The following is a 19272-nucleotide window of genomic DNA, read 5'->3' as shown; positions in this document are numbered from 1 at the left end:
TATTCAAAGTAAATACAAATTTTGAAGAAAGACGTAACAAACTATTTAATTTGCTCTTCAATAAAATGTTAAACTATTATATATGGTTTGTTTTTGTCGTCATTTTGTTTAGTTATGTTTGATGTCCTTGCTTTATTTACTTTTCCTTATCAATTATTTTGTAATATTTGATATGTTTAATAGTTTGAGCGGGAGATGAGCGGACATGTCAGTCAATATTCTCACAGTAGAGCTTTTGCGCCATCTTGTGGCCGGTTTACAGTGCTCGTTTATTCAGCGGTACACATGTTTAGATCTCGTGCGTGTATGGCAAACCAAATTAGATAATTGTTGATATCAAAAATTCATATCCTGAGAATGATTAAAAGATAATTTGGCTTGCCATATGCGTGACTCATTTGATCTGGTCTATTATATATGTTGTGTTTGATGGTGAATGGTTTACAGATTTTGAAAATTAAATAATTTTCAGCAGCAAATAACTAATTCAGCATTTCCTATCGTATAGATCAAGGTATAGAATCTATAGTTTACATTTACACAAAGTAAAACCATAAAGATAGTCATCTTTAGATTGTTAGATTAAGATTACTACTCATTTGTTCCAATGAAGACGGAAATAAATGTGCACAGATTCATACAATTAAACAATAAAATGATATTATATGTAAATGAATTTAGCACATTTTACCCCTGATGCTCTCTGTCTTTGAAGTTATCTTGAGCAGAAGTGAGAAAAAAAGTGTTTACAGTTCTTACAGAATTAGCTCGAGTGTGTTTTTGGTCTTCTGCATTTCTAAGAAGTCGTGTTTTTCAAATCTTGAACTATAAAATGTTTACATAATGAACTCTTTTATTTATAGCTACATTAAACAGGCAAATGTTTATGTTTATTGCATGAGTAACACATTCACATCTGTGCTGGGTGTTTGTATCTGGGATCATTTGTTTTGTAGAAATGGCATAAACACACACGCCTTAATAGAAGCATTATGGCCGAGAATTTGACAGTTTATGAGTAAATCTGACAGATCTCATGATACATTTGGTGTCTAACATGCAAGCTGTGACTCTGATGGTCCAATATGATATTTCACAGAACAATTTAAAATGATGTGATGAAGCGTGTTTGTTAGCTAGGTGCATATCCATTACAAGACTTGAAATTATTAAAAATATGTATTTATCCATAAACGTATTACAAAATTCATCATTCTTTTATAGTTAGAAAAATCTTTGTAACCCAAGCTGGAATAACACAGTATAAGATATCAATGATTTTACATTATTCCAAGCTATATATTTCATTTGTCACATTTGTCATCACCGCTTACTGGATAGGGAAGATTGATTCAGGTCTGTGATTAGTGAGTTGGTGTATAAATTCATTCTTCAGCAGTGTAAACCCAGACCTGTTTTAATCCAGATCCTGCAGTGCAGCTGTGGGGCCAGCGAGGAAACGGGAAACGACGCACAATGAGTCGGGCATCCTCAGGAAGTTCTTTTAACAGCTTCTCTTCCAGAACCCCCATCTGCCTCACATTCAAAAATATAAATCTGCATTAAACATGTTAAACTACCATTATGTTCATTACAAAAGCTCAAGTTTAAGTGAATGATTATTTACTAGATTGCTGACGCCAATTTTTCAGATGATAAAGCAAATGAGACAACTACAGTTTGTCATATGGAAAATATTGAAAAGAAGTTTACAGAAATTTAAGAAGAATGACAAGAATAAAGAATATAATGGACAGAGCTATAGCGCCCCCTCATGGCACATACAGACACATACCAGTGCAGGAGCCAGGAACACTATCAGTCTCTGGAACATATGAAAAGTGGTGAAAGGAAAGTTCTGGATACCTCCAAACACCTTATACACGCATACACTAAGCTTACCTTCCAGACAAAATGACATTAGTGTTTGGTATACTACTCCAACATCCTTTACACTTTGAATAGACTAATAAGATGGAGTTTATTTCAAAGCCTGTGCATTGAAATCCTGCAGATGAAGCAGCAAACACGTGCATTTCAGGTGCAGTTGGTACATGTCTGTCCAGAAAAGGATGAATAATCACAAAATCTATCAAGAAAGTGACATCTTCACATTATATCTCCATTTTAAAAGTCATCCGGACTCACCAAACGTCCATCCCCTGACCCAAGGTCAGCCAGACATCTAGAGTATTTATTATCACACCTATCAGATCTCTGTCAGAATTTATACTGCATCTACAGAGAAATTTAGTGTTATTTGTGTGGAAAGACAATTGCCTTCAGTCTAAAGTGGGCCCTCAGACACAGGCATACAGAACATGGCCCAGAGCCCATAGACACACCAGCGAATGCCAATCCAATCATCAGGGTGAGATTCCACTGCCTTGTGTGGTCCTGCAGAATGACCTCAATACAATCCTCCATCATGAGTCCGATAAAAGGGCACCTGAATTTGACAAATGTGACCCTGGATTACAAAACCAGTCTTAAGTATCACGGGAACATTTTTAGTAAAAGACAAAAATACATTGTATGGGCCAAAATTATCGATTTTTATTTTTTGCCAAAAATCATTAGGATATTAAGTAAAGATCATGTTCCATGAAGATATTTTGTAAATTCCCTACCTTAAATATATCAAAACCTTATTTTTGTGAGTGGATGTCCTGCCACAGTGCCCCTGATTAATAACTTCAAAGGCCATTTTCTGAATATTTAGATTTTTGTGCTCTCTCAGATTCCTGAGTTTTAAACGGTTGTATTTCAGACAGATATTGTCATATTCTAACAACTCATACATCAATAAAAAGTTTATTAATCAGCTTTTCAGATTATGTTAAAATCTCAATTCCAAAAATTGACCCGTAAGGTCCAGGATCACAAATATGACATCAGAATCTATCATTGAAGTTATATCATTGTATTGCGCATGTAACTTCGTCATATTTTATATACACTCATTATATCACTTAATATTTTTGTTGTACATCTATACGCATTGTTGTGCATTTTTCAAATGTACTTTGATTCGTTTAACTACAATGAAAAGATCAACACAATCGTCTATTTTATTTGTCCATAAAGGGCTATTTGGATAGTGATCTATGAATATAAAATATGTCCAGCGATTTGTTAAATGCATAAACATGCCGTCATTCACCAACTGTGCATCGCAAAATGCATTTGGGAGACATTGAAAGGAATCTACTTCAGTACACTGTTTGGAACTATTGGTCACTCCATGACACGAGTTACTTCCGCATTCTCCCCACGGATGTCTATAGGAGTGTCGCAACTCTGTTTTTCAACGCGTCTGCTGTAGACAATCCCTAGAAGCCACACAAATGATCAGTAAAATCTAAACATTGCCCGATTAAAGGTCACATTATGAATAAAGATGCTTCAAACCGAAGATCTTGCAGTTTTTAAGCCAAGTCGACCTCAACACCAAGTTTCCAAGTGGTTTTGTGGTTTGCAAGATTAAACGATTGACAAGCGATAAACCAATGAGATTTCAGCGTTCGGAGATTCACAATTTTATGCCACTCTAAATATTTTAGGAAATTGATGGATTTGTAGTGCACGTCGTCTAAATTTAAGAATATCCGATTAACGTTAAACAACATATATTAAGTTTACGGTTTGCATTTAAAAGTGGAAACTACAATACCCAGCATTCCGCACGCCAGCCAGGCGCAGGCACGGCCAGAGCGCTCACGGCGGCGCGTCATTGCGCGTTCACAGTCGGTTGGAAGCGGAGCGCAGATGCTGATGCTGGTGCTCAGAGGACACGGAGGGATACAAGCATCACCGGGAACCGACTGAAATTATCGGTAACATGCGTCAGGACGGATCCATGCAGGTCTGATCTTGTGTTTAAAACCTTTATTTGTCACGCAGGCCTTTGAAATATTAAGTTGATTATAAACCAGAACTGCTGTTCGTTGTCGACCTCGAATGTAGAAATTACGATAGAGCAAAATGATAATGTATTATTATTGTAATGTATTGTGTCATAACTCAACGTGATAAATGATGTTTTAACCAGATGAGTAATTGAAATAAAAACATAACATTTGTTAGGGATGGAAACACACCCTGCCCTCTGTAATGTGGGGGTTGGGGGAATATTCTTCTACTAAAGCGTTTTCTAGGTTTATATCTCACGATCTCTGTATGTCATTTTAATAAAAATCAAGTGTGGGGATTGACTGTATTTGTATTTACAGTAATATAAATAATCAAAGTGTTATTTCACATAATGATTAGTTTTAAATTTAGTTGATTTTCAATCAAAATCTGACATATATTTGATCTATTTGGCATTAAAAACATCTCGTTTTCCCAAGATAATTTAGTCAAATATATTTAACAAGACTTTGCAGAGCTCATTCATAAGTTTTCTATGAACTTGATCTTTCATTGCTAATAGAGTGTATTGATTGTATTTGTGCCGTAAAGAAAATAATAATAATGCCATAAATAGTTAGAAATTTAACTTCATTGAATTATTCGTCACTAGTCAGAAAGCAGAAATAAGACAATAAATATAATTTTAGCATATTGTGTAGAGTAAATTCTAAATTAAAACATTTCTATTGTCAGGCCATTATTAACGAACCAAAATGACATTATGAATAAAATGCAAATAACAGATTTCTTTTATAAGGTGTGTTTTCTGATTCCAGATGGCCGCGCCACAGAAAGACGGATCCGATCAGAACTTTGATTACATGTTCAAACTGCTGATCATCGGCAACAGCAGTGTGGGAAAGACCTCATTTCTCTTCCGCTATGCTGACGACTCCTTCACGTCAGCGTTTGTCAGTACGGTGGGCATCGATTTCAAAGTCAAAACCGTCTACAAGAACGACAAGAGGGTCAAACTGCAGATCTGGGTGAGTTGGCTTACATCAGACGGACAGCAGATTTCATCACGCCGGCTGTGTGTGGGCATTTACACATTCATGCCCTGCTCATACATTTACTGTTTTAAAGAAAGCAGTCGGTTTATGTTTTTTTATGAAATAATGAAACAAGCTAGTTCTACAAAAATCGACCGTTTATTTTGTTTTGCACTTATGGACACTTGTTTAGGAAATGATGGGGCCATGGGTTCTGCATTTCAAAGCTCCATAAACATATCAAATAAGAGTCGAGACCCACACTTTACATCATGAATCCTGACAAACATGAGTCAGTGTGCTTTAAAATGGCTGCCGTACTCAAAAGAGGTGCTAAACGAACCCGATGAATGAATAATGGGATGTTTTTTTAGCTGTTAGATATTGAAAACGCTTTTCCGAATGAGCCCATATCAGGAAATCCTCATTAGTATGAACATCTTTACATGTGAACCAAATAAGATTCACAAGAATTGTCGAAAACGTGTACAAATGTGCTTAGTTTATCTGCTGTCCTAAAGCTAAATCGTGTAGTTTTTATGTTTAAATATATATTTTATTTAACAACTTCATGTATTTATAAAACACGCTGTATGGAAACCAGCCTGGACCTACAGCCAATGCTGAAAACTTTTGTGGATTTGTGCACATCATTGATTTGGAGATGTGACCAATAATGTCATGACTGACACGTGTGTGGATCTATAGTAACTCTGGTAAAAGACATGTTTGTATACTTTGTTAGGTCAGTAAAGTTGTTTGATCTATAGAATAGCATCTCTAATATAATTTTGAACACAATAGTATCTTCAGTCATATCTGGCAGATGTACAGCAGGATAACAGCTGTGCTCAACGCTTTTGTTTCTGGAAGCGCTGGCGCACGCATCAGTTGATGAATCATGTCTCATTCAGCGCTGTGAGAATAGCTTGTTTAGACTTATAGATTCGTGCGCCTTCATTTCTAGAGTCAATCATTCCAGTGAAAAGCGTTTCATCGTTCAGAGCGCATCTTCCCTGACACCACATTTAAAGAGACAATGCACATTTAATACGCTGATGCTTACTCAGCAAAGCCGAGACTGCTGTATATACTAAGGATGGCATGACGTGTTGACATGTGACAAACTAATCATGGTTTCAAAGGAGAAACATTATAGCAAGCGGTCACATAGACTTCACATGTATTATTTACGTGGGATTGGTCCGCTGGTGATCATATGACACCTTTGAACCATCTCTTAACGCACAGCATCTGTTATACTGTTCAAATATCAGTATAAGAAGCACAATTTAAGGACAGCAAAGGAGTATGATTGAAGTATTTAAAGGTACAGTGTGTCATTTTTTGGAAGATCTATTGACAGAAATGCAATATAATACACATAACTATGTCTTCAGAGGTCTATAAAGACCTTACATGATGAAGCGTTATGTTTTTGTTACCTTAGAATGAGATATTTCTATCTACATAGTCCGCTTACGTATAATTGACCATGTTGTTCCTACAGTAGCCCTAAATGGACAAACGGGTCTACAGAATACGCTTCGTAAATACGCAATCTCCTTCAGGAAAGAAGCAGAAACGTGAAGACATCTTAGTTCTTAGAATGCCACCATAGTGCTTCAAAGGGAGGGGTGGAGTGAGCCGTTGGTTGCAATTCGCAACTTCACCACTAGATGCCGCTAAAATCTACACATTGCTCCAAGTAATATACAAGGAATAGTTCACTCAAAAAAATAAATTCTGTCATCATTTACTCACCCACAGGTCGTTCCAAACCTGTATACATTTCCTTCTTCTGTTAAACACTAAGGAAGATTTTTGAAAGAATGTCAGTAACCAGACAGATCTCATCCCCCATTTACTGCCATAGTAGAGAAAATAAATACTACTGGAGTCAATGGGGGATGAGGTCTGTTTGGTTACTGACATTCTTTCAAATATCTTCCTTTGCGTTTAACAGAACAAGGAAATGTATACAGGTTTGGAACGACCTGAGGTTGAGTAAATGATGACAGAATTTTCTTTTTTGGGTGAACAATCCCTTTAAATATTTGCGTAAATTTCATTTTGAAACATTTGATAACTAAAATAGTTTATGATGCATTATACGAGCTATCAGTACATCCGGTTATAGAATAAACACTGATTATTACATTTCATCAATTATAGAATAAACATTGTTGTTGTCTCATCGATCTTAAAACGGTCAAATATTTGCTTTATAATCCAGCATGGTTGATGTACGACAGTTTGGAAGTTATTGCATTTGATCTTTGTTTCATCTCATTTAAGGCCTTTGATGGTAAATGAAGTCACAAATAGTATTATGGAGTGATGGGAAAGGGGGACATGTTGGATATGTAGGTGCTCAGATTCGACTCAAAGATTTGTGTGACGGTTAGCTGGACAGAGGAGACGCCACAGAAGGCACGACCATTCATCTGCAGCTATTTTTACGCTCGCTGGAAAAATCTTGAACGAGGAGGTGAGGGAGTTCATGCGTGTTTGCGTTCACCTCCCTTCATTCACTGATATTTTTCTCATCGTGAGTGTGCACCGCTCAGTAAAAATCCTCCAGATTTATTCATACGACTGTCACTCGCGTTAGCTGCCATCGAAACATGAGCGTCTAAATAAAAGGGTTTAACAGGTATCACATGCAGGCATCATTAAAGTTCTTGACGTCTCCTCATCATCTGTCACGGTCGGGAATCTCTGCTCCGTCTGAGGAAATCTCTGTGAAAGCGTGAATTGATTTTCTGTAAGCTCACTGAGTTTCCGCTCCTCAGGCTCCACAAGGCTGTGAAGATGTCAGCTGTTTTCATCTCTCATTTACTCAGCTGCTGATGTTCAGTATTTCTATTCAATCCCAAAATGCACCGATCGAAATCAAATCTTACCCAGAGGAAAGAGGCGTCGGCCCATCTCCTAAATGACTCACGAGGCCTAATGTTAATTTATTGGCCCGATGTTAAGACTAAGGGTTCATTGACATAAACAAAAGATCAATAGAGGACACCGGACGCATGTGTGTAAAGAGAACGACCCGTGTGCATTTCTTTCTAGTGCAGAACACAAAAGAAGATATTTTGAAGAATGTTGATAATCCAGCTGATTTCTCAAAATATCTTCTTTTCTGTTCCACAGAAGAACAAGTCTTATACAGGTTTAGAAACACATAAGAGATGATGACATATTTTTATTTTTGGGTGAACTGGCCCTTTTATTTTATCATGTCATATTACCAAACATAATACAGAACTGTTTTATTTGATTATTATTCATTTTATCTATACATTATTTTACAGCGATGACAGTGTGTGAGGCCGTGGGCTGTGGACTCACATTAATGTCATGCGTTCACCAGCTTTGCGTTTGTTGGATCTGAAGCTCTTTCTCTTGCTTTAGACCCCAGAGGCAGGGGGTCCATCTGCTTCACCCTGCAGAGCTCTCTCTCTTTTTCACTCTCTTTAACATGTGAAGTAGAAGAGAGGCTGTAATATAATGAGAAGAGGATGTGTTGTTGTATTGACGGGGGTCGTCAGCACCTGTCACCGAGAGGTCGCGTGTGTCTTTTGTTTTTATCTGTTTACAGTAATTGGATCCGCCCATGATCACGGCCTGTATGTTCAAACACAGCATCCATGTTATTATTGAGAGAGCTCCTTCATCTTTATATACTCTCTTAGTGGAGCATGATGCTTTATTTTGTAGCTGTCGGTCTCTGTGTGCGTGTGTTTCTGTTTACATCTCTAGTGTGTGCGAATAAGGTGTGTGGTCGGTCGGGTCTGCTTGTGGCAGATAAGCACAAACATTCAGCATTTGTGGATTTGGCACGGTGTGTTAAATGTGCTTCCAGGTTTTTATTTTGTAGTTTTGCAGGATTTTATGCTGATTATAAAGTACGTTTAGTGTTTCACAATGATTTGATGTGTTTTTTCTTTATGTACCCTGGTTTAAAAGGGTAATGGACGTGTAGTAAGCATTTATTTTGGTAGAATGATTAGCAATTGTATGATCACCGTTTACTACAAATACCAGGGTGAAATTATGGCAACTGTAGTGAAACTGTGGTTCATTTGGGGTTGCCAGATTTTTACTATAGTTCTTATAGACTTCACATGTATTATTGATGTGGGATTGGTCAGATGGTGATCATATGACACCTTTGAACCTTGTCTAAACACACAGCATCTCAGTATATTAAAGAAACAGTTCATCCATAAATAATAATTTCGTCTTCACAATTCGCCCTCAAGTTGCCCCAAATCTGTATACATTTCTTTGTCCTGATGAACACAGAGAAAGATATTTGGAAGAAAGTCCGTAACCAAATAGTTTTGATCTCTATTGACTACCAAAAAATGCTTTATCAATTTATTTCTTCTGTTGAACACAAAAGAAGATATTTTGAAGAATGTGGGAAAGCAAACAGTTACAAAAATGTACCCCTGCTTTTACTGTGATAAAAAAATAAGGCATAATGATTAGCATTTGTATAATAACCATTTTACTATAAATACCACGGTTAAATTACGGTTACTGTAGTAAAACTATGGTTAATTTGGGGTTACCACATTTTTACTATACAGTAGTTCTTGGTTGGCATAACTTTGCAATCATCAAAACTGAGATTTTTTTATTTTGTTTTAACTACCAAAACAGGTAACTAAGAAAGAACGTTAAGACTTTAAAGTCAGAAATGTAGTCTTCTTGGTTCTTCCCCTCATTCCAACGTGACGGTCTCTACTGCTTCTTCCTGTCTCACTGACCCATCGCATGGTAACCCCCAGCAGGTCTCCTCCACGGTTCTAAATTTGGGAACAATCTGGAGAGAATTGTTAAATGGCTTGTGAATAAATGAAATTCAGATCAGTCTTGTATCTTTAGCTCAGATGTACATCATCTTTAAGAGTTTGAAATGAATGAATCGTGATTGTAATAATCTGGCGCGTGTTGTTTTGTTTAAGGACACTGCCGGACAGGAGCGCTACAGGACCATCACCACAGCGTACTATCGAGGGGCCATGGGCTTCATTCTTATGTATGACATCACCAATGAGGAGTCATTCGGAGCGGTGCAGGACTGGTGAGTGACATCCAAATACAATTGCCAAGTGCATAAACTTAAATGTTACAGTTCTACCTTCACAAGGAAGAAAACATTTTGTTAAATTATTCTAGTGCTTTATCTTTTATCAGTTTTGTATGTTTAATAATATACTCTATAGGACACAAAGAGAGTGAATTTTGATGTGATGTTGCGCTGCACTCATCCGTCAGCAGTTCAGGAGACTTCAGAAGAAAACTGAAGTTCCAGCTTGTGAATAATTAATAGCAGTCATTTACATCTCTGTCAGTAATAAAGGGCAGCAGTGATGTGCTGATCTCAGGTCAGAGGTTTTATTGATCGGCTCAGCTGTGGTCATTTCATTAGCTTGAGGATGATGACGACGTCAAACGATGTGTCGTTACAGAAACGTTTTATGTCTTGAGATGCTTTAAGAACAGAATTAAGTCCAGACATGCTCAGTTTTGAGTCAGGAATACTTTGTGTCCGGGATCTGACCATGAGAATATCACTGCAGGAAGTCAGAGTCTGGTTTCTCTCAAGAGACCCATCGAGCCGCTGGCAGCTGTGTTCAATGACCTGACATTAAATTAAACCGCACATACAGCACACATATTCTTATTCAATAGGATATAACACAGTATATAGACATAAGTCTGCAATAAGTATGCTTATTTGAAACAAAAAATATTTAAGTATAATTCAACTATAAATAAAATGGCACTTATGTGTATTTGATTTAAAGAAAAGTAGATTTGGTATATGTGTTCACATCAGAACAAAGAGAACGCTACAGATGGGGATGTGCAATAACATTTTTGGGTAAACTCTCCCTTAAATTGAGTAGCTTATTCAATATTTTTACATATACTTAACTTCAAGTTATTTATTAACACTAAAATGTTTACTATAAATAATGTATACAAATGTAAAATAAAAGTATATAAAAATACTACAGTAGAAGTTTACTGAGAATGTCACTCGCAGTTTAGTTGCTTTAAACGGAAACAAAATATGTAGTTTCAAACAAGATGTGTTACAGTAGTTTACTAAAGTATACCCGTGTACACAAAAAAGTGCCAAATTTAGTCTGAAATAATAATATTGAAATAGTACACCTACTAGTACTCTAAACTTACTGTATAGTACATACTTTCTATATATAAAGTATACTTAAAATGATCTTGAACTCGACTGAAGTGTACTTAATAAAATGAACTTGAAATGTCCTTTTTCTTTGGCTGTAATGTCTATACTCTGGCTTTGCCTGAAATAGCCCCCTACACCCTAATAAAATGCACTATTAGAGGGGACATACATTTTTAGTGGTGTCCGAATTCATAGTGGACATTATTGCACTCATTCAATCCCATGATGCATCATAATAATGGCTAGCTGCTAACCATCGATCTGGCAGAAGATGGCACCCGCGATGGTTCCAGGGCACTGACAGTGTTTTATTTGAAGAAGTGTGTTCTTCGTTTTTTTCAAAACAGGTCGACTCAGATAAAGACGTACTCCTGGGACAACACTCAGGTCGTCCTGGCAGGGAACAAATGTGACATGGAAGAGGAGAGAGTCGTGTCTGTAGAGAACGGCAGACTGCTGGCAGAACGGCTGGGTACAAAACCTCATTCATCTGCACGCTAGAACCGACCAGAACCCAGAGCTTTTTGCTGTAACGACTCAATGCAGACGCTGTATTAATGTAGTATGAATGTTGCATTTTATCATCTGCATTTATCAAATCACATACACTGCCGGTGAAACATCTCGGGAGATCTACTGTGCACGAGGGTAGAAACCCGGTGCGTGTGGCATAACCTCACAGTGCATAAGCATTTGGAGGATTTTACGGCTTTGGGTGATAATGAAACGCATGTAAATGGATCACACTAGAACATGTGAACAGCTTGTGTCACAGCCGACTAACATGGAAGAGTGAAAACACACACACATACTGTACCACAGCCTTTTTTAGTCTCTATAATTATCGATGTCTTGTAAAGAATAAAAAAAAAAACAGAATAAATCCTCATAATTCACAGACACACATGTTAATAAACCGTATGTGATTTGGTTTTGTTTAGGTTTCGAGTTTTTCGAGACGAGCGCCAAAGACAACGTCAACGTGAAGCAGACCTTTGAGCGTCTGGTGGACATCATCTGCGACAAGATGTCAGACAGCTTAGAGACTGACCCTGCCGTTACCACGGGAACCCAAGGAACCGCCCGGTTATCAGACAACCCTCCTCCACTACAGCAACCTAACTGTGCCTGTTAGTTCTCAGCTTACAGCAGGGTAGCATACGTGTGTGTGTGTGTGTTTGTGTGTGTAACGTACATCCAGTAAACAGCGAAGCATCCTTTAATGCATCCGCTCCGACAAGTAGAATTGTTCCTTCTGTAAGCTCCTCCCACTTTGCAGTTAAGACGTCAATAGCAAAGCAACACAACGACACACACACACACACCTTTCAGACATTTTTGTAGTTCTGGAATTCTTGCCAATAAAGATTTAGCGATTTTGCAGCGCCTGTAATATCCGCTGCTTTACTTAGGGTGTGAGTGTGTAGTGTAGAGATATGAATAATATTAATATAAATATGATGTTATCTATATAGATATGATTCTATATGTAGTGTACATATATTTGTATATACATCAGTAAGAACATATAATGTGGATTTTTTGAGGAGCTGTAAAATACAGACAAACAAAAGTGTCTTAAATGTTTCTTTGATCGTTGTTAATGAATTCACAAATGTATTTATCAAAACCACTTTACAGTGAGAAAAGTATACGCGTTCAGGAGCTGTGTGTGTCCTTGTGACTTTCCCAAACGCTTTTCTTCTTTCTTTAACAATGTTAGACCTTTTATATTCCAAGGCTATAAAGCTACTCCGTAGAGGACGGGTGGCTTTTAGTACCTTTGATCTCATTTTATGCTCTTGGCCAAACAGTGATTTAAGATTTTCAAAGGAAACTGTCACTGTGGTATGAGAGGACTCAGTGGAGTTCGTAAAAAGATGGAGAAATAGGCAAGGAAATGTGCCAGGCATCAGTATTTGTGACTATGGCCATGACTGGCACTTATCGTTCCTTATATCGCAGCAAACGAATCGCTACGCGAGAACCGTTCTGGAGTGTGTCATTTCACTCCACGATCAAAAGAAAAAATAAGAAATTGTATGTTGCATAAATATACTCTAAAAACTGCTTTTTTGTTTTCTTGAAGCAGAATTTTGATTTGGGAGGGAAGATGACGCCAGACAGTCACACCATGTTTTTGTTCCCAGAGTTAATGTGTGTTATAATCAAAGTAGAATTGATGTCAGAATAGAAAAAAACAGACAAACAAAAATCCACATTTAATGAAATTAAAAATACACGGTGTTTATATGTGTGGTCTTGTGCGTGTAGTACTAAGAAAAGTTTCTATGACATTAGGCCGACCATATCCGGCACAATCAGAAACAGATGACAATTCAGCAGTCCATGTAACGCTACTAGATAACAATGTGTCCTGAGAATATTAAAAAACAGTACAAATCTTGTTCCCTCATCGCAAGCCACGGTTAGCATCAGCCCTGCATGAATCTCTATGGCATCTCTATCTATATAACTGTATCTGTATAATCTTATTTATTATATAATGTGTCCCTCATGATGGGGGTCGCAGTGGGCCAGCAAGTGCAATATTTCTAAACCCTCTCTTGTACATAGATGTGTGTGTGAGTGTGTGTGTGTGTGTGTGTTTGAAGCCACAGAGTGACTGAGATTAAATGTATAGAAAACAACGATAAACATCTTTTTGTGCCAAGCTGATTTTGCACAAAATCTTAACCAACATTCAGATTTTTTCTTGTGTAAGTGTGTGAATGAGCGTGTTTGTGTACATACTTCCTGTGAACAAAGTAAACGTGTGTTGTCACCAAATGAATTCTATAGTTTACTTGGTGTGCGTGTGTACATTTCATCAAGTTTGAGCATGTATAGGGCTATATTATCTGCAGTCGTGTGTCAGAGGCAGGTACAGTTTGTTTTGGAGTATTCAGTAGTTTTATACTAGCTGCTATAATAGCACGCATGATTTTTTCTGTAAATAAAAAGTTTATGGAAACGGATATGTTTGAACACATAAATGTATTGCGTTTGGTATGTTTACAATAAGTGATGGTGACGTTAATACCATGGTATGTTGTTATGTACTCATGAATTTTAATGAATGGTTATCATTGTTTGTTATTTATTTTCATGTTTGTTTGGGCATTTGAAACTTAGAATTTAACATTGGACATATTTTCATTTACCACAAATCCCCTGATGTAGGATATACAAAAATGTTGACCTTGTTTTTAAGGCTGTGTGTCTATTCAGTGCCCTCAAAATACTAAACATTTATTTAAAATGTGACCCCGTCTAATAAACCCAACTGAAGTCTTTTTTGATGATTTACTGTATCTTACAAAATAATGATTTGATCAAAAATCAATTGACATGATGCAGCTTAAATATTGAGTGAGTAAGGTCATGTCAAAGATTGAAATTATAATGAAATTCCATAATTATGAGACTTGGATGTCAGGATTTCTGATATATTGAAGGATTTCAAGTCGATTTGCAGTGTGTGTATGACAGAGATGTACTGCTGAAAATACCAATAAATATTCATATTGTGTTGAGACCCAAGTGCAATGCTGCTATAGTTTGTATAATAACCATAATCTGTTTTTAAGAAAATATTTTATTATATTTTTTATATTCATGAGAAATATTTTTATTTGTCCGCTCTAATGATGTGTTCTTGTTAATATACAAATGAAAATCTGCACCTTTGCTGTTTATTTTTGGTGGATCGGTGAGAAATACAAGTGCTATATAAAAAGACAATATTTGATGATTCACATTTTAAAGTGTGCCTTGTTCTGCTGTATATACATGACGACACCGCCCCCTATCGACAGCACGAGGCTGTGACTGACATGAGGAAGTACATTCATTTTATATAAAGAATGTAGTCCCCATGTATATTTATTTATAATCCTTTACGCATTAGCGCATTTTTAATGAATAAATATTTCCGTTTTGGAATCGTGGTATCTTAAGTTCAAAAGTATATGTATGTATGTTAATAAATAGAAAACCCGATATAAAGCAAGTTATTATATGAATAGCGCTTTAACAAGATGAGTTTCCTTTTAATCACATTTAAACGAACAAATGAATGAAAACTCGACACGACCGGCAGATGGCAGCAGAATTCATCTTACAACAGGCAGTGGACCTATGACGTTGTTTTGACGAAGAAATTAGCTATTTAGTTTAAATTTGACCATGTTTGTATTCTTTTTCTAATATAAAATATTTGTATTAGTATTTCAATACTGCCATCAAAATCCATCGCACTTGGATTATAATACTTAGGCCCTACATATAATTTGTATCTTTTTAACGTATAAATATACATCTTATGAATTAAAATAAATATATAAAACGAGTGAGGTTTTTTAGCAGAGAGACAAACACGATACACAGAACGTTGTCATTTAGCCAATGTCCACGAGATGGCGCAAAGAGAGCCCTTATGACGAACTTAACCCACGTGATGAGCGCTCTGCGTGTTTTGGTTAAACTTCATGCAGCTCTGCGCAGACCGTTCGGCGTGTGACATCGTAGTATCGCGAGAGACAGATAATATGAAACAAACGCACCAACATATGCTTTTATTTCTCTTGTTGCATAAAAAATTATTTGCCATTTCATTTGTTGGATTGTAACCAGGACAAAGATTTTTCCCGGTAAAAGAGACAAAAGATATCAATGAAATAAATCAATTTCAGTTTTTAATCAGCAGAATTTATGAATCAAAGGGTAAAATATCAGTTCATGAATCCCTTTATTGACATTGTAAAATACCAATAATAATAATAGCCACGATTGGCTTTGGTCCAGGGCTGCTAAAATCTACAGTATGTGTCAGAAAATCGGATTATTTAACGTCTACAAGGCTGGATGAGATGAAGGTTAAAACCTGAACAAAGATGAGGAACAGCAGACGTACATTACAAGCCGACAAGCACCTGTAATACACAGAATCGAGGATCTATTGCTCGTGGCCTATGTGCCACAGACCAAAACAATGAAAGTGAAACATCCTAAAGCCCTGATACCCTGACGGTAAATGGGCCAGACACTTTTGGACATGGAAGAGACGAAACTTGGACAGACAGACAGACAAATAAAACACTTAGAAAGTTTAAGGCACAGCCCTGAGGCCAAATACCAATGCGACTTTCTCATATTGTTTGGCTTTCCCCCAGTTCTCCATAAACAAGCTTGAAAGTGACTTTTTTGTACGATTTTCATTTTTATACAGAATATTATTTTTTGTACAATGGATAATATTTATAATTATAAACATTCTCTCAACAAGAGTTTACGAAATACAGCAACTCCACCCGGGATGAAGTTCAGAATCTGTCATCATACAACCAATATTACAATATGTACAGCCAAATAAATACATTGTTGTAAACAACGAAAGAAATGACAACCAAATAAAATACATATCTAGGTAAGGTCATCTGGTGAGGAAAGAAAAAATCATGGCACAAAACTTAAATAAAAATATACATAACAAAATCAGTCCTACTGAAAAGCCAGAGTTCAAGTTTCTGTGAGTACTTACGCTTCCTACAGACTTTGAAAAGGTTTGTTCTATGTACACGATGAAAGACCGTAGATCTAGTAACTTGCAAGTCCACGCTGTCAATGCTACAGTTGATGGTCTACAGTACTGCTTTCAACACGAGCCAAACATTAACAATAAATAAAAGCATAAATAAATTGGTATTAAAAGCCACTGAGCGCTGGGCGTCCGGGAGGGAAGTATTGGCATGAAACGGCATGAAAATATGCAATTTGACGCTGAAGTGCATCTAGCCCTAAGAGAAGATCTCTGATCTAATGTAACGAGTGCAAAACAAACCAAACGCAATGAAATCATGTTAAACCGACAGTACATGCGGTTGTGTATTAAAAGGCATCACACAACTCTACGATGACAGGATTTCTGGGAGTTTGTGGTTTTTGACTAGATGTATGAGATCCGCAGCAGACGAAAACAAAGGCAAAATAAAACAAAATCAGAAGGACAATGAGCTCAAGTCTCACATGCTCTAAAATCTCCAACAGTATGTTGTGTGAACAGATGGCGTTATTATAGACGATAAAAATACGGGTTGACCTGACGGTAAAATTTAATCTGTGTTTTCAGAAAACAAGTCTTTGTTTGGTGGTCATTATTGCAACATCTCACTTGAAGTCCGTATATTTAATACATGATGTAATGCCTTATATTGTTTCATAAATACCTGTTAACAGTTATAATCAATCATACTACCTTAAGAATGCATTATATTATTTAACAGAGCATAATGCATTATAATATATGACATACATCAACTTGGTTGTTTATACGTTTTAATGAAATTAAAGTTAAGGTTTATCTATGAATAGGTAAGTTTTATATCTATTATAACTAAATTATTATTTCTGGATTTATAAGACATTACGGCAGAATTATAATAATCTTCCTAATTTATTATAGAACACAGACTTAGAAGTGTTAAAGTGTTGCCAAAATCATTGATCTGAAACAAAAGACGTAAAAATGTATTTTCACATCAAACATTTGCAGGGGAACAAAATGTGCCTTTAGAGGTGCGTGCTATATGATTTAAAACAAAAAAGATGAAGGTCATTTAAATCCAGTTGGTAAAGAACATGAACGTTGATGGTTTGTGAGACAGCAGTGATGCGTGGTGGCACGACCCAACGCAGGACGACCGCAACGCTGCCTACTTGCAAGTTACCCTTCGCAAAAAGTCTTTTGAAGCACAACAGCTGTTGTTCCGTTATTAAAAGTCAACATGTAAAAATCTCGATGTCTACCGTATAAAATCATTGAAGAGGCCATGACAGCTGCGAGCTGCTTGCGTTTTGTCTTTTTATACATGTTTTCAGTCAAAGTTGAGGAAGACTTTAAACGTAGAAAAAAGGTTTCTTTGAAATCCAAGGAAACGTGCTGCTCTGTTTATCCCGGCCGTCGTCGCCGTCTCTGCGGGCAGAATCTCCTCAGATTACTTTGTGCAGCGGCCGCGTACGGTCACGTGAGAAATCTGCTCACGATACATCACAGAGAAAAGGTGTCCGGGCGGAGAAGGTAAACAAAAGAAACCAAGGAGTAAATATTATTCCTGAGTGCAAATAAAACGACAACCTACCGATGTCCTAGTGTCCTCTCGTCCCCAGGCAGCTCGTAGGGAGACAGAAAGAGAAACGGAGAGCGAGAGAGGAGTGGCCGAGGTCACGGAGTGCAACGTGCGCTTTGGAACTCGATTTCATTGTCAATTATAAAATATTCACGTTTTTTGCCGTCCGGACGCTCTGCTACGTGTCTGCCGGCTGTTCCTCCTCCTCCTCATCATCCTCCTCGTCTTCGTCCTCGTCCTCTTCTACCATGCTGGGCTCCGTGGAAACTTCCTCTGAAATTCCCTCCTCGGCCTCTGGGATCTCAGTGGATTCAGAGTTCTGCGTGATGAGAGTTTTAGAATCGCTGCAGCTGTTGTCGTCGTCCTCTTCGTCATCCTCCTCTTCCTCTTCGGCCTGGCTGCCGCTGTCTTTCTCCGTGTCTGATTCTCCGTCCTCCTCCAGTGTCAGTTCGAACTGGAACTTTTCGGCGGCGCCAGAGCGGTTGCCGTCCTCGGGCTGATCCGGGGCGGGCGAGGGGCTCTGGGGTAAGGTGCTCTGGTACCACTCTCGGTTTTCCTCTAATGTGTCCAGGATGTCCTGGGCGTCCGGGTGGACGAGGTCGGCCCACGTCTCCCAAAGTGGATGCACGATGTAGTCGATGAAACCCACCTACAGACAGAGAGACCGCTGTGAGATTCTACACTATATACAGACAATGTGATGTCAACAGGTTCTGAATGTAAATGTCAGGTTGAAGGGTTACCTGGGATTTCTCGACTGATGCGTTGTGTTTATCACACATGGGACTGATCTCCATCCCTCTCTCTCGCTCTCGATCGCCCTGACTGAAGAACTCCTCCATGATCCGATCCGTCCACTGTTTGTACAGCTGAAGGGGTTTGGTGGGGTTACTGAGATCCGCACAGTGTACCATGTTCTGTAGAACCTGACGAACACACACAAACTCTTTATAATGAAATCTCTCGTCATGATTTGGGTAAATCCGTGTAAGGATGAGAAACATGACAGAAT

The 19272-nt window shown here is 37.6% G+C and overlaps 2 protein-coding genes across 11 annotated transcripts in view; one reads left to right on the top strand and one right to left on the bottom strand.

The window, feature by feature from the left end:
• The first annotated feature begins 3746 nt into the window (after positions 1-3746).
• On the top strand, positions 3747-14671 carry LOC130412022 (ras-related protein Rab-3C-like). The gene is made up of 5 exons (XM_056737108.1): positions 3747-3865; positions 4692-4901; positions 9884-10002; positions 11481-11605; positions 12075-14671. The coding sequence occupies exons 1-5, from the start codon at positions 3842-3844 to the stop codon at positions 12266-12268; spliced, it is 672 nt and encodes a 223-aa protein (XP_056593086.1). The 5' UTR covers positions 3747-3841; the 3' UTR covers positions 12269-14671.
• A 1139-nt stretch (positions 14672-15810) lies between these two features.
• Positions 15811-19272, bottom strand: part of LOC130411830 (cAMP-specific 3',5'-cyclic phosphodiesterase 4D-like) — a 131847-nt gene continuing 128385 nt past the window's right edge. For 9 of the 10 annotated variants that reach the window (XM_056736732.1, XM_056736731.1, XM_056736734.1 and 6 more), the window contains 2 exons: positions 19004-19186; positions 15811-18909 (listed from right to left, as the gene is read on the bottom strand). In XM_056736732.1, the coding sequence (XP_056592710.1) occupies positions 18439-18909; positions 19004-19186 (654 nt within the window). In that variant the 3' untranslated portion in view covers positions 15811-18438. The remainder of the gene's footprint in view (positions 18910-19003; positions 19187-19272) is intronic. The other variant, XR_008905114.1, reaches the window with a different exon arrangement.

Source organism: Triplophysa dalaica, chromosome 22 (assembly GCF_015846415.1).
Source record: "Triplophysa dalaica isolate WHDGS20190420 chromosome 22, ASM1584641v1, whole genome shotgun sequence".
Taxonomy (NCBI): Eukaryota; Metazoa; Chordata; class Actinopteri; order Cypriniformes; family Nemacheilidae; genus Triplophysa; species Triplophysa dalaica.
The sequence above is the reverse complement of the archived record's forward strand: the minus strand, read 5'-3'. Positions and strand labels throughout refer to the sequence as shown.